Consider the following 15,937-nt stretch of genomic DNA (forward strand, 5'->3'; position numbering starts at 1 on the left):
GCTTGTGTATTCCAGTATTGATATAACGAAATTATGAGAACTAGAAAGGGTTTAACCCGGGTGAGCCGGGTTCTAGATGAGTCGGGTCAAAAATTAATCCGTATTAAAATTTATAAAAAAAATTTAACCCAACCTGACCCAAACCCGTGGTGAGCCGGTTGGCTCGCGGGTTCTAACCCATTTTGACATCTCTACTTCAAATAACTGCAAACAGTGCTATCAATCCAAGCAAACACTACGTAAAACTTATTTGCAGTCCAACATTAAGGCGTTTATCTAGATCATTGTGTCTAGAAGTCTTTTGATGTGACTTGTGTTTTAAGACTATATGATTGCTTAGCTTGTTAATTGTTTGTTTAATTGTGAAAATCCTTTTGTACATTAGCTTACTCTTTCTTTTGCTTGTGTCTTCTCATGTTTGTTCTCTTTTTTAATGATCACCTTTATGGGTGTGAGCATATGAGGAAGCAAGAGTTGAACTACCTACGGAGGACAACAATGGTGCAACCGAGCAGTCCCTGGCTTTTAGTTCCGTTGTTTATATTTCTTTTTGAAAAACTCATTTTATGTCTTTTGTTTATACTTTCTTAAAAGTTGTAGACAAGTCTTATATTTGTTTTAGACACTTGAAATACTTGTTATAGTATATTCTAGTTTTTGAATTGTCTAGATCTATTAATTATGTACTATTTCACTTAATGATTTAGACTATTAATTGGATATTACATCTTATCCTAACTATTATTTTTAAGGTTAAAATACTCCGTTGGTCCTCGTTTTGGTTCAGAAATCTCAAATTGGTCCTTGTTATTTTTATTGATTTCAATTTCGTCCTCATTTTTGTAAATGTGTATTAAATCAGCGCAATCGTTAACAATGTTAAAATTATTAACATTAACTTTGTTTTGAATTTGTGATGTGGTTTTGTGTATTATTTTTAGGAATGGAAAAATGTGTGCGTGGACTAAGAATTAAAAAAAGGATTCTGATTGAAACCTTAAATTACATAATTAGGGATTACAATCGGTGAAGGGAGCGACTGCCTTGAGCGAATGTCGTGAGCATGGTCGAAGGTGAGATCGAGCGTGGTCGATGGTGAGATCGAACATTTTAGAGGTCGATTTCAGAGTGTTACTGTTGTTGATCGTGGTCATGCTTGAGCGCCAGCCCTAAAGGTGAGTACGAGTTCATCGTTGGCTGTTTTAGTTTATTAGGTGTAGGGTTTTTTCGCTTTTATGCGTTTTGGGTTTGTATTGGGATTCTGATGTTTTGTTGGTCTGGAATTATGTTGTATTGCTTTTATTCTGTGATTTAATGTTGTTGGTCCCCCCATTTTCGACATTGAAATCATTTTATTGGTGGTCCCCTATTCAAATGTGTTTTTTAATCGGTGACTGTATGGATTGTAGTATGTGGTCCCCTATTCGAATGTGTTCTGCCCATTTTTATTTGGGTAACCCCAAAATTTTCTCCCCCTGTTCTTAGCAGTTCTAGTCGTTCTCGCGATTGCCTTCTCACCATAATAACAAACAAGTGTTAAATCGAACCTCCTCACCACACCCCCATGAGAAGAAACACTAGAATTTTTCATTCCCCAACCACTGCAAGTGCAGGACGAGCAAGAAAGAGAGAGAGACATTACTAGTCTTAACAAATCAAAATGGAGGAGACAACTTCAGAACCCTCTTTCAAACCCTTACCTTCAAATGTTAGGGAACATAATCTCTTCTTAAAAGGGAAAGCAAGAACAACTGTTTTTAGTGCCAAAACACAAGTGAATGACACGTAAGAATTAGGGATGTCAAAAAAATTTGTACTCGCGGGTATCTGCAGATAAAATCCGCAATGGGTAGGAAACAAATATTAAATATGGATACCCGCTACCCGTGGATACAGGTATTTTTGATACCCGCATGTTAACGAGGCGGTTACGGGTATCATAGTATCCGTACCCGTGGATACCTGTACCCGCTAAACTTTAACTCAGAAAAATACCCTTATATATATATATGTGTGTGTGTGTGTGTGTGTGTGTAAAAAACATTGAGTCTTCATTCAATAATGGTGGTCGGATTCTTACCCCACAATGGAGTATATTACTTCTAGATACTGTGGAGGCATTGATGTGTCTCCAAGACTAGTTATGGACCAACATGAAAGGTAATGAAATTAACACTTTTACTTATATATTTTAATTAAGTGATTGTTAGAAATTTTTAATGAACTTCTTATGTTTTAAGGCTATTCTAGATTAAAATTGGACAACATGAAACTTTATACAATGTTGCAAGAGGTGGACATTGATGAAGTTAGTAATTTCTTTAATATTTCATTTAAAAATAAACTACAATATAAATTGTTAGTGATTTTTTATTTGTTTGTTTTTCAAGAATCAATCGGAGAAAGGGGACTTGTTGATCCAAGCACTAATTATGGTTAAATATTTGTTTTTTTAAATATTTTTGTAAATACCTGCGGTACCCGTGGATACTTGCGAATATGAATAAAATAGGCAGATACCCGTATAACGGATACCCGACGGATATAGGTACGGGTACGGGGCAAATATTTATCCAACGGGTAGGGTACGGGGGATCTATTACCTATACCCTACCCGCCCCATTGACATCCCAAGTAAAAATACACATTACAGCCATATCATCACGTATAAATACTATTTGCCACATGATAACGAAAAGGGCTGATTTAATATTCATTTACAAAAGGACAAAATTTAATAAGTTTTTACTAAAATAAAAAATGTGGACCCAGTGTTTCCACTATTATATATAAAGAAGTTTAATTATCACTTCCTACACTACCATCAATTAAAATTACTTTTGGAATAAGTCAGTGTTATAAAACTTTAGAAAATTATTATCATTATAAAGTTTATATTAGACCGACAATTGTTATTTATGTATTAACGATGCATTTACATAAAATTTTATGAACACTTAGTTTGTTATATAATTTAGGATTAAATATATTTTTATTCCTTAAATTTATTTTAAAATTAAAATCAATTTCTTTCTAAAATTTTAGATTAATTTAATTATTACTTTTAAAAATTTGTGATTTTAATTATTTTAGTTAAATTTTGTTAAGTTAATTTAATATTTTAAACATATTTTTTTATAATATTTAAGTTGTTTATTTCTTTAACATATTTTTCGTTTCATCGTGTTTTATTATACCCTGTAATTTATTATAAATACAGTTTATTCTTATTTTAAATCAAATTGAAAATTTTTACTTTGATAACTTCCATTTTATTAAATTCATCACACATCATTAAAATAAACTTTAAAATTAATTAAAATAACCTTTTTAAGTACTTTTTATCCTTTTAGTTCTGTTCTGTAAAACAGAAAATACAAGGGTGTGAAATGTTTGTGAAGACTATGAACGTTCAAATTGGCGCGTTGTTGATTACTTTACGACCCACCCCACTAACCATCAACGTTCAGAGTGAATTCCTTGTAAAGTCACAAACAACAACATTTGGTGGTCCCCAACCATTTTCAAATTTCGAAAACGCAATAGAACTTTGGTTAAGACAAGAAAACGTCTAAAACGGTGAGCACCGAGCTATATAATCGCATATTCGTAATTTTCAGGTTTTCTACTCAACTAGTGGTGACCAGTGCGTGACTTTTGTTCGAAAACGAAAGCCTCTACAATTCTGTTTTCTCTCACTTCATTCTCTCTCTCTCTCTAGAATCTTCGTTGCGTTTTGGTGCTCTGCTTCGCCTTCGCGTTCTTCGTCGTCGTTTCAGCTCGTTCCGGGATTCTAGGGTTTCGTGGAAGATGACAACCATGGAGAGCTTGATTGGGCTGGTGAACCGAATTCAGAGGGCTTGCACGGTGCTCGGTGACTATGGTGGTGGTGACAACAACACCTTCTCTTCTCTCTGGGAAGCTCTTCCTTCCGTTGCTGTTGTTGGTGGCCAGGTTCGTCTCAATCAATCGTTTTTTTATTTCTTTTCTTGCTTTGTAATTATAAATTTCAACGCTCTTAACTTTTTGCGGCGGAGAACGAAAGGTAGAGATTCAGTAAACGGATTTTTGGGTTTCTGCGTTTGCTTTTTTCAACAATCCATTTTTCGAACAAACTAGTGGTGTTTCTGAATTATATTTTACTTTGATTTGAGTTGAATTCAGTGTTTAGTTTAGAGAGTGTGCTGGTCGTAGGCATTATTTTTGAGAAAACTGTTTAGTTTTGCTTAAATTTATTTTAACAACGGTATTTTGAGTGTAGGTCTGAATTCACTTTCTCTTTTTATATCTTTTAAAATTTGAGCAGAGTTCAGGGAAGTCTTCGGTTTTGGAGAGCATTGTTGGTCGTGACTTTTTGCCTAGAGGATCAGGTTTGGTATCTTCTTTCTTATTTTTCTCATTTTAAAGAATTATTTGACTTATCCTTTTTCCTTTTTGTGAATGGACTACAGGGATTGTGACAAGACGTCCATTGGTATTGCAGCTTCATAAATTGGAAACAGGGTCACAAGAGTATGCCGAGTTTCTTCACCTGCCGAGGAGGAAGTTTACCGACTTTTGTACGATCGTAACCCACTACCCTCCTTACATATACAGGAATGACTTATTTTTGACTAATTATAGGATGACTTATGTTTTCTGGTTGGGTATAAAAGAATTTGAAGGCTTGTTAGCATATTTTATGCTTGTTTGTAAATTGCATGTTCACTAATGTGCCCCCTGCCACCGGAATCATTTTCTTTTAATTTTCCATTATGTTATGTTTATGTCTGGTGCATTTTTCTCATTTTTTTCATGATAATATTATAGTTGCCCTCATGTGTCCCCGTGGTTACAGACAATCAATTTTCAACATGTTCAACAAATTCTAATTCTTTTTGAGATTCAATCAGTACTCTGAACAGAACCTTTGATCAAGTGTTACGATTGTGTTTGGCTAGTACTTTATCATATGATAATTGTTCGTTGTGGCACTGTTCACATGCTAATATGGTTTTGTGGAGTTGATTTTTTTCGTAGTGTTCTGTGGCATAATATTATATATAATCTATGATATTTCATTTCCTAAAACAAATTTTCCTGTTGCAGCATTGGTCCGCCAAGAAATTCAGGATGAAACTGATAGACTAACAGGGAAGACGAAACAAATATCTCCCATTCCAATTCATCTTAGCATCTATTCACCAAATGGTACCCATCTCTTTTCATTGTCTCTTGCTTTTTGTCAAAGATATTTTAAAAATTCAAACTAAACATATAAAATAGTTCTGAACTCGTTTAGGTTATATTTAATTTATTTTAATATCTAATTTTGTGATGGGTTCAAGTGGTTCTTGAGAGGTGAAAATAAGAATCGAACGAAGAAATCTTGGACAAAATACCCTAGAATGTTACTACCTGACCCTATATATAAGAAATAAATATCTCAGTCATGAGACCAATAAAATTAGGTAAAATAGTTAATGTTAACTAATATTGTCATAACTTTATATTTTATTTCAAAAATCCCACAACTTTTTGGAATATAATGACGCTAGTCATAATCTAAGGCAAAAGAATTTCAACCAATGTGTTAGGATACAAGAAGGAGAAGTTTGTTGAGGGTAGTTAGAATATTAGCTGTGCAGGCCCCAGCACAATTGCAACAGAAATTAACCAACTGATATTACAGATACCAGAGTATTTATTATACAATTGCCATACTAAAATAGAACACCGAATCAGTGATATATGCAGGCACTATATCTCTAACTCCGCATCCTTCCTTCCCCAATCCCAAAAGAAGCTCAGGTTGTTGTAATTATAAATGATTCCGAGTTTGTCTATCAAAAGACAGGATGATAGGAACCAAGGTATGAAATAAGAGAAACAGCTAAACTGGTACCAGTATGCATATCAGAAAAAAATTCCTCTAATGGATTAGAGAAATCTAATAGAGAAACAGTATATGGCCATGTATATAAATAATCTCCTTACAAGCATGGAATAGCCACTAAGAAAGTAAAAACAAACACACACCTAGATGATGAGAAGTGCCTGCCTCTACTCAAAATCACCACCTAAAACCTCAATAATTCCCCTATTTTCATTTGGGTACCCTCCCTTCTTATATACCCATTCACTCTCTCTCCCTTTTAGCCCCAATGCGTGATTCCCATATCACCCTCACCACTCTCTTAGTGCCATGTAGCCATTAGGTTTTTTCCCCACTTTTTCAAATATGACTTATAGATCTATTTATTATATAAATGGTAGTGTTATTTTAGTTGGCTAGTGTCTTGTATTATGTTATGTGCAGTCAATAGTATATTCCATCTTATTGTTAGTTATCTTCTCTTTTTACTTACTCCTAAGATAAAACTACACTTGAACACATTGCAAAACTATTTTAACGAGCATGACTATTTAAACAGTTATCATACCTAATATGGTTCCTTTATTTTCTGACTAATTTTACCGCCTTTTCCTTTTTGTCTATTGAACAGTTGTCAACCTAACATTGATTGATTTACCGGGTTTGACTAAAGTGGCTGTAGGTATGCTTTGTATTTAACACCTATTTTTAATTAGAAATCAAGTGTTTGATCAAATGATAATCTTTCTCTTTGATTGACAATTGTGTCCATCTTTTTCAGAGGGACAACCTGAGAGTATTGTTCAAGAAATTGAAGCTATGGTGCGATCATATGTTGAAAAGGTAAAAAACATTTTTCTCTTAGGCAGTTAATATATATTGGACATATCTTTGGTGTGATCACACTCCGTCTGCCTTTTATCTATTTGAATTACAACAGTTCGGATGTATGTTAGCATCATTTATTTTTACTTGTTATATCTGATGGATGGATCCCTTTAAGTATATGAGCAAGTGCTCCTTGAGCTTGGAAACTTTCACTGGCCGAGGAGCCTCACCTGACCTTAAAATTTATATAATATACCAAATTTCCCTGTATTTTCTAATAATTTATTTGCATTACCAATCAGGTGAGAACGGTATAGACAATCATAAGATCTAATTTAAGAAATTATATACTGCTGGTAGTTTGAGTTAATAGTTCAACTACAACTTGAATTCCATTTCTGACAGATATGGTTAGCCAACATTGATTTCTGTGAGTGGCACTTTTGTTTTGTGTGCCAACTAAGTGTGATAAGTAACTGAATCATACATAGTCATTTCACAAGTCCACTCTTTTTCCAATCTCTTTCCACTCTCATGCAGTGTTTCCAGGCCCTGCTCCAAACTCTTAGTAAAATATCAGGCCACGGGATAAAATACAGAAAAAATTACGTTTTCTTTGACTTGTCTTTAGTTATCCCTTAAGCTAGTTATTGTTCCTTTTAGGCTAGGACTAATAAGGCTAATGATGATGAATGTGTCTCAAATTTTGTAGTAGTTCAGTTTTTAGTATTTACGCCCATGTGAATGTAATGATTCACTTGCATTCTATCCTTATCTTCAATATAGAGGTCTCATTGCAATTCACTTTGAATTTTTGGGGTCAGCTGCACCTAGGGATGAAATGGGTAGGGTACTATAGTACCCTTCCCTGTACATGCATTTAAAAAAGTTAACATTACTGGACCCCCTGCCAGGTATCAATTTTAAACCCCATCCATGTTTCGTATTCTGGCACAGGTATTTTAATTCCCATCCTGCAGGGTACCTATGTATTCATACTCGTACACACCATCCATACTTATTTATATATTCCCTCAATAAAAAAAATTTAAAAGATATTTTTCCTTTAATAATTTGAAATCTCACTTTTAATAATCTATAATAACATTAAAAATGTTCAAACATAATATTAAAAACGTAAAATTAAAATCAACTAAACATATCTTTCAGTCATTCAAACATAATAATAATAACAGCAATTTTGTAAACATTTATTGTTTTTAAAATTTAAATTGTTATATAATTATTTACATTAGGTATTATATATATATATATATATATATATATATATATATATATATATATATATAAATGTATAAATGTATACATACACACATACATACGATGGTAAACATGTTATCACAATTTAAAATTTTGAGATTGTCACTTTTACTTGTGTGTATTAGTTATACAAATTTAAAATTATGTAGATGTATATATTTGTTATGGACTACAATTTAATTTCTGAACTTCAATTGATTTATTTACATTTTTAATTTTAATTTTGAACTATTTCTACAATGACATCTCCATTATAAAAAGATGTAGATATATATGCAATCAAACTTTTACCATTTGTTTGACAAAAGGATTTTCACTATAATGTTTCATTCTCCCACTTTGTATAGCACAGTCCATATCATAAATAAAACCATTTTTTTCTTAGGTTCTCAAAGATCAATGAAACACATTTATAAGAACAAAAAATTATGCAAATGTATAAAAAATTAAATTTATAAAAATTGGAGAAACTGTATAACATCTTAAAACTCACAAAAGAAGTATAAAAATATTTTATTATTATATATTCACGTATAAAATGAATATAATATTGGGCACAAATATAAAAGTAAAAAGTGATTATCATTGTTTTCTAATCATGAATTTTTAATTAGAAACCAAATAGTAAAAGTTTTACTATAAATTGCTCAAACATAACATAGAAACTATTAAAACATAATATTAAAACTACAACCTTAAGTCATTAAAATGTTAATCACAACAAAAACTATTGGAAACATGATCCTCTAACACACAAGGTGAGGGGGCGGGTTTGGCACTATAGTACTCGAACCCATACTCATTAAATTTTGCGGGTAAACTTACTGCCTGAACCCATCCACAAACAAGCTGGTATTTACCCTATTCATTTGCAGATATTTTTGGGAGTACCTGTAGGTTCTGGGTACAGTTTGCCATCTCTGGCTACACCATATTCCTGTTGGATGTACTCCAAAATGATATGCTGATGGGTCTGAAGAATTTTTAGTCAAGAAGTGTTTATGTCTCAACATGATAAAACTATTCACTATGACTTAATTGAACAGTTAACAATAATGTGTTAACTTTCTCGTTTGTTTTATGTCACAAGTCTGGGAATCAGTTGGTAGTTTGCTATATTGTTGTGAAGCTCTTTAGAGTATTACTTAAATCTTATTACAACTTAATTTAATGGTACATCAGAATTTCATGTATTATGTCCTTTTGTTTAACATTTATTGTGAGTTTATTATTGTGAAATGTCTATTTCTGAACAACATTGCTTTCTCTATATTTCAATTGATGGGGGTGTTTTGTTTCCTCGTATCTTAAAATAAACTACTCACATGATGTACTGCCAAGTTCAATATTTTCTTTAATCAATTACTTTACGTTCAACAGCCTAATTGCATCATATTAGCAATATCACCAGCCAATCAAGATATTGCAACTTCTGATGCTATTAAACTTTCTCGGGAAGTTGATCCCACAGGTACTTTTGATTGCTTCATGTAATGGACATTATTACCTTGCTTTGTCATATTTTACTAAAGCTTATCTGTAATCTGGCTAGGTGAAAGGACATTCGGGGTGTTGACAAAGCTAGATTTGATGGACAAAGGAACTAATGCTTTAGATGTAATCTTTCTTTTTTATTTGATGCATATACCTTTAATGTTAAACTTTGAACTGTGCCTGTAAAATTATACTAATTTATCCTTATTTTCGCTTTTATTCCCTCAAGGTCCTTGAAGGAAGGTCTTATCGTTTGCAACATCCTTGGGTTGGGATAGTAAATCGATCCCAAGCGGATATCAATAGAAATGTTGATATGATTGTTGCTCGACGTAAGGAGCGCGAGTATTTTGCTTCCAGTTCTGATTATGGGCACTTGGCCAATAAAATGGGTTCAGAATACCTTGCAAAACTTCTCTCACAGGTTTTCTTTTTGAAGATTACTCTTTGCTAATCCTATTTTGAGATAAGTTGTACTTTTAATCCCATGAACTTATTTTGCAGCATTTGGAGTCAGTAATTAGGGCAAGGATACCTAGTATAACATCTTTAATAAACAAAAGCATTGAGGAACTTGAATCAGAGATGGATCATCTCGGGAGGCCTATTGCTCTTGATGCTGGAGTGAGTGGTTTAAACTTGTGATGATTTCTTTGAAAAGTATAACTCTTTTTTCTTTGAAAAGTAGAACTCTTTCCATGATGTCCTTCTGAGTATTTGTTGAATGTTGATTTCTTATTCAGGCTCAATTATACACCATCCTAGAACTTTGCCGAGCATTTGAAAGGATATTCAAGGAGCATTTAGATGGAGGGTAAATATCTTCTTCTTTTACTGTATTCCATTTTTATGCTATGTTTGAGGGCAATTTGAAAAGGGGAAGGGAGGGTATAGGTGATAAACATCTTTGATTGGAAGGATTTGTAGAAGGTGAATGAAATTGATTCATTTCTCTTCCAGATTTGGGAGCTAAGCATATACTTAAAATTGATCTAGTGAATAAGATTATTGTCTTTTTCTTAGAGAATCCAAATAAGAGTTTACCAAGGTTATGAAACTTGTAGATCCTACGTAGGATTGTATAAGGGATAAACATGTATAATATCAAATCATAACAAGGAATTTAAATACCAACCTCAATTAAAAATTTTCTATGCATTTAGTAGCTAATACGGCAAAATAACAGTGCTGCTGTAGTGGAGAGTAACATTGCATAGATCTGTTGCTAGTTCATTTGCTTTGGTCTCTATAGATGTATGGATTGCAGTGGAGTTGCAGCTCCAAATCATGGGCTGAGAATTGAGATGATTCTGCAGAGATTTTCATCTCTTTTCAAAACAAAAGTCCTTTTCCATGCGCACTTAAGCAAACAAAATCTGTAAATTTTACCCTCATTTATACTAAAGGGGTTTTTGTTTTTCCTTTACTCAATCTAAGGAAATCTATTAAATTTTTTCCTCACAAATTTATATCCTTCAACATCAATTGATTGACCAACTTCTAGTCTGTGTTTGGAATAATTAGAATGGCGCAAAATGAAACATAGTTACCATCCCACTGTCATTCCTTTCCATCTCTTCCCATCAGTTTAAACTTATCTTTAGGATTTATAGTAGCCTCTCCTCTGTCTTGGGCAAGCCCATTGAACACAGGTCCCTGAGAAGTATCTTAACTTTCTGCCTGCACAAAAGCCAACAAGAAGGCTATTGATAAGATCCTTAGTCGTAATGCTACAGTAGCAGGAATTGCTTTAGATAATTGATCAAAAGGCCAGCTATTGGACTATAAGGAGTCTGGGTTGTGGACGAGCTGAGTTGCCAGGTTGTTAGCATGTCTGAAGGGAGTGAGGCTGGGTTGGTGTGATAAAGGGGAGAAGAGTTATTTTTGTCTGTTTAGGCTTTTAGCTGGGAAGAGAAAGTATCTTCTCTGAGGAGCTTTTTTTCCGGGGAGAGGTGTTTTCTATTGTATGTGCTCATTGAGCTTGTTTTCAGGGATTCTTACAGCCATTCTATTGATCCCTCAAAAATAATATTGAACCACTGCACTGATTATCAATGGTCAGTGTTTATTGTTCCTAAATGGAGATATTTTTACCAAAAATCATATGGTTTGAAGTATTCGATATTTCAACATCGATGGGTGATCTATACCATATGAGATTTTGCAGCCTTGAAATAATACACACTCTTTTTCTCAACTATCTAGTTCCTTTGTTTTGCTTTTTGGGCTGCTAATATTCTAGACAAACTACTATATCCAGTTTCTCGAGGAAGTCAAAATTGTCTTATGAAGTTGACAACCCAACATAACCTCAAAATTGTTTTGTAGGGTAAGATTTGCACCCATTTACATCTTATGATTGGCCATTCTTTAGTTGATGTGGGATCTTCAAGACACCTCTTGTTGAGGACTTGACATGTCGGATAGGTAAATGAATATTCATGGATGGTCCAATAGTAGGTATAATTGGCATGATAGACCCAACATATCTCATTGGGATAGACTTTGATATCCTATTAAAAATTCGACTTTAAATCTCATTTACTGTATATAATTGACTTATAAGGTGAGGTTTGCATCTGCTTATATATTATAATTTGATCATATTTGTAGATGATGTGAGATTTTCAACATTTAGTGTTACTATTTATTACCTGAAATGATTAATGATATACTTCTTCTTGATACTTTGCGGAATGGAAATGGCTATCAACAATGCAAACTTTTATGATGTGGTTTGCCCACTGCATAAGCTAAAGTGAACATAGCCAAAAATTGATTGACTTGATTGTGGAGATTGTCAGTTTGTGGTCATTGATGACGAGCTAGTTGATAGGTCTCTATTTAAATAATAATGTTCTTTATTGTTCTTAGGCGTCCTGGAGGAGATAGGATATATAATGTCTTTGACAATCAGCTTCCTGCTGCTTTACGGAAGCTTCCATTTGATCGGCATCTTTCTCTCCAGAATGTAAGGAAAGTGGTGTCAGAGGCTGATGGTTATCAACCTCACTTGATTGCCCCAGAGCAAGGTTACAGGCGCTTGATTGAGGGGGCTCTTGGTTACTTTAGAGGCCCTGCTGAAGCTTCAGTTGATGCTGTATGCATTCCACTTGTATTCTCTGGTTTTTAATTTTGATCTAATACAAATAATCAAGTTGACTGATCTTGATTCTGTAGGTTAACTTTGTTCTAAAAGAACTTGTGAGGAAATCAATAGCAGAAACTCAGGTAACTTTTGGAAGTATGTTTTACCTTGTTCATGAATTGTTTGCATAGTTTGCGGAGATACTAATATTTTACTGCAGGAATTGAAACGCTTTCCAACATTTCAAGCTGAACTAGCTGCAGCAGCAAATGAGGCTTTAGAAAGGTTTCGTGAAGAGAGTAAGAAGACAAATCTTCGGCTTGTAGACATGGAATCTTCTTATCTCACTGTGGATTTCTTCCGGAGACTTCCTCAAGAAGTGGAAAAATCTGCAACTCCTGCCCCCGCAAACATTGATCGTTATGCAGAGGGTCATTTCAGGAGAATTGCATCAAATGTGTCATCATATATAGGGTTGGTTGCAGACACGCTTAGAATCACAATTCCAAAGGCTGTTGTTTATTGCCAGGTCAGACAAGCAAAACAGTCTTTGCTAAACCATTTCTACACACAAATAGGGAAGAAGGAGGTATATTCTATGTTCTCTTTTCTTTCTTTTTATCTCTTTTCTACACACAATTCCAAAGGCTTTTTTCCTTAATGGAGAATCATAACTTTAGGTAAATCACCCTTCGAAGGCCAACTGTTGTAGTTGGAGAGCCCAAGGCCTCATAAAGCCTACACTAGATCCCATACACCATATCCACCGGCATCCGCACAGGGTAGCTGTGTATTAAACCACTCCAACTAATCCTGGGCAGACATTGCAATAGTCAATGTCTGTCACCACACTTGTGTTGCTACCTTGAAGAGATTACGTAAACCTTTATCCCTATTGATAATAACCTGAGGAGAGCCACACCATTAAATTTTTCTTTTGTAGTTGCAGAGTCTAGGGTCTTGTTAACCTCAAATTATAATTTCATACTTTCAGAGTGGGAGGGAAGTCCCATACCTTGCAATTGTACTATACAAATTGTTGAAGTTCAGTAACTTCAGTGAAGCTGTAAGTTATAACCCAGATTGTGACAACATCAACCCTAAGTATTGAGTTGCCTCTAATATTTTATTTATCTTATATTCACACTTTTTAGACAAAACCTACTTTATACTTGTTAGGGTTAGTGACATACTCTTGGAGGGATTACATAGTATGCTTTCATTGGATAGTATGCTTCTGAAGTTTAAATTTTATTAATATAAATGATAATAAATATTGATAAGTCCTTTTATTTCGTTAATGAGCTTAGCACTGTTAATGAAATTAGTCCTAACATGGCACACTTTGTGAAAAGTTTGGAAGCTAAGGCGAATTACAGAGTTGTATCCAGACAAATGTTAATCCTCCTTTGTTTTGATGTTTGACACCATATAACCAACTCTGTAATGTTGGACATTAATTATGTGATCAATTTTTAAGTAATTCGAATATATTGTTGATAAGAGTTTACCTGCTATAGGGTAAACAGCTGTCGCAAATGTTAGATGAAGACCCTGCATTGATGGAGAGGAGACAGCAGTGTGCGAAAAGGCTTGAACTATATAAAGCCGCAAGGGATGAAATTGATTCTGTTTCCTGGGTACGATGAGCTTGGTGCTAACTGAGTGTCTTCCTAATCTTGTATGATACCGATCAGTTATGGGTTGGCTGGACCCTGATGTAATCTACTTATTTACTGCTCTTGTAGCGTTGTTTTTTTCTGTAGGGTAAGATTGGAGTTGATTTGGTTGTCTGAATTGTAGTGTACATCCACACAGAATGATGATCTTCACTTTGATATGTATAATTTGTGTATTCTTTGTAATCTTATTCTTGGTTGTTACATTATCGAGTCTTGAATTTGGTGATCCAATGCTTGCTTTCTTTTCTTGACCTTGAAACCGTCAAACAACAAACTGGTTGGGAAGGCAATCCCATAGGAACTGATCAAACCGGCAAAGTAGACAATACGAGGAAGAGACACAAATTGAAAGCCAACAATAACTCATCTAATAAAATGGGAGGTAATTCAGCTGATCATGTTAATGTGACAAAGTTGAAGTTTATATAAGTTGTTGTCTGCCAAAGGTTGAAGGAATCCATGAGAAAACACCTATAAGAAGAGTGTCGTGTTTTGACAGGGATGGATTATAGCAGAACTGCTTGGCGGAAAGTATGCCTAAGTAGATTCCAGTTTCCTTGTACATCTTGCTTTGATTAGACGCTAGGCTTTATGTAGTCGATATCTATATTTTGTAGTTGAATTTGGTTAGTGTATATGTAGTAACCTTTTTAGTGCCATATCTATTTTGTTATGGTTTTATCATCATTCTTTCTATGCAGATTTCCTTCAAATATTGATTTATTTTGCACTCGTCATATATTTGTTTTAATTTCAATTATCATGGTATGATGGTCGGTTCAATTGGCCATAGAACTTCATACTGTCGACTGTGCTCTTATCAGTGTCTTCAATTATCACGAAACCTGATATTACGTTTTTATTGGTATGAGTTTTTAAAGTTTTATTTGAAAAGTTAATCAACTTGTGATTCAAGATGATTTATGATTGCAGGGCAATATTACTTTACACTGCTAGTACGTAATCTCCTTTAGTTTTAACTACTGTTACACAATTATTTCAATTCCATTGAAGAAAAATGTCAATTAATTTAGGGGATTAAAATTATTCTGAAAATATTTTATAAAAGAATTAGACACGGGTGACAAATTTGCGGATTGGAACCAGCCAAAATTTACTGGGTCGGATTGGTGTTTTTGTTGCGGTCTTTCTTCCTGCATTTCCAAAATTTCTTCTACACCAATTTTTTTTTTAAATTTCAAAAAAATCCTTTGACTATTTAAGGAAATTCACGGACATCACATCCCCAAAATTATTTTTGGATGTCAACTTTCGGAAGTCAAAATATATGACTTTCGGAAGTTAAAATATATCACTGGAAGTCGACTTTCAGAAGTCAAAATATATCGCTGGAAGTCAACTTCTGGAAGTCAAAATGTATCACTAGAAGTTGACTTTCGGAAGTCAAAAAGGTTTAATAATGTCTTTGGTCCCTATTTTGGACTCGAAATCTCAAATTGGTACCCGAATTTTTGAAAATCTCAAATTGGTCCCCTTTTTAGTTTAAAAGTCTCAAGTTTGCCCTTTCCGTTAAATATGTGTTGACGGCGTTAGGTGTACAGTGATATGACAAGGTTGACCAGTTATTGAACAGTGATTTGGCAGGAAAACAGTGACGTGGAATGACAGGTGTAGTTAAATTAGGTTTAGGGAAAGTTAAAATGTTAAATTAGGTTTAGATATTTTATAATTTAAGCTGGGAATTTTTTT

General features: G+C 33.9%; 1 protein-coding gene and 1 long non-coding RNA gene across 2 annotated transcripts in view; both read left to right on the forward strand.

Moving 5' to 3' along the window:
* Positions 1-3,623: 3,623 nt before the first annotated feature.
* On the forward strand, positions 3,624-14,410 carry LOC114185112 (phragmoplastin DRP1E). Its single transcript, XM_028072633.2, has 15 exons — positions 3,624-3,954; positions 4,307-4,370; positions 4,452-4,559; positions 5,089-5,190; positions 6,486-6,536; positions 6,636-6,697; positions 9,344-9,434; positions 9,516-9,580; positions 9,687-9,881; positions 9,962-10,081; positions 10,201-10,271; positions 12,332-12,557; positions 12,638-12,688; positions 12,766-13,134; positions 14,066-14,410. Exons 1-15 carry the CDS (start codon positions 3,811-3,813, stop codon positions 14,192-14,194), a joined length of 1,848 nt encoding a protein of 615 aa, XP_027928434.1. The 5' UTR covers positions 3,624-3,810; the 3' UTR covers positions 14,195-14,410.
* Positions 14,411-15,602: 1,192 nt separating this feature from the next.
* Positions 15,603-15,937, forward strand: part of LOC146886193 (uncharacterized) — a 1,068-nt gene continuing 733 nt past the window's right edge. Inside the window, exon 1 of the long non-coding RNA XR_014995199.1 lies at positions 15,603-15,937. This exon is cut by the window's right edge and continues 185 nt beyond it. This is a non-coding gene — a long non-coding RNA (uncharacterized LOC146886193).

This window comes from Vigna unguiculata, chromosome 5 (genome assembly GCF_037176805.1).
Source record: "Vigna unguiculata cultivar grain cowpea cultivar isolate G323 ecotype 2 chromosome 5, ASM3717680v1, whole genome shotgun sequence".
NCBI lineage: Eukaryota > Viridiplantae > Streptophyta > Magnoliopsida > Fabales > Fabaceae > Vigna > Vigna unguiculata.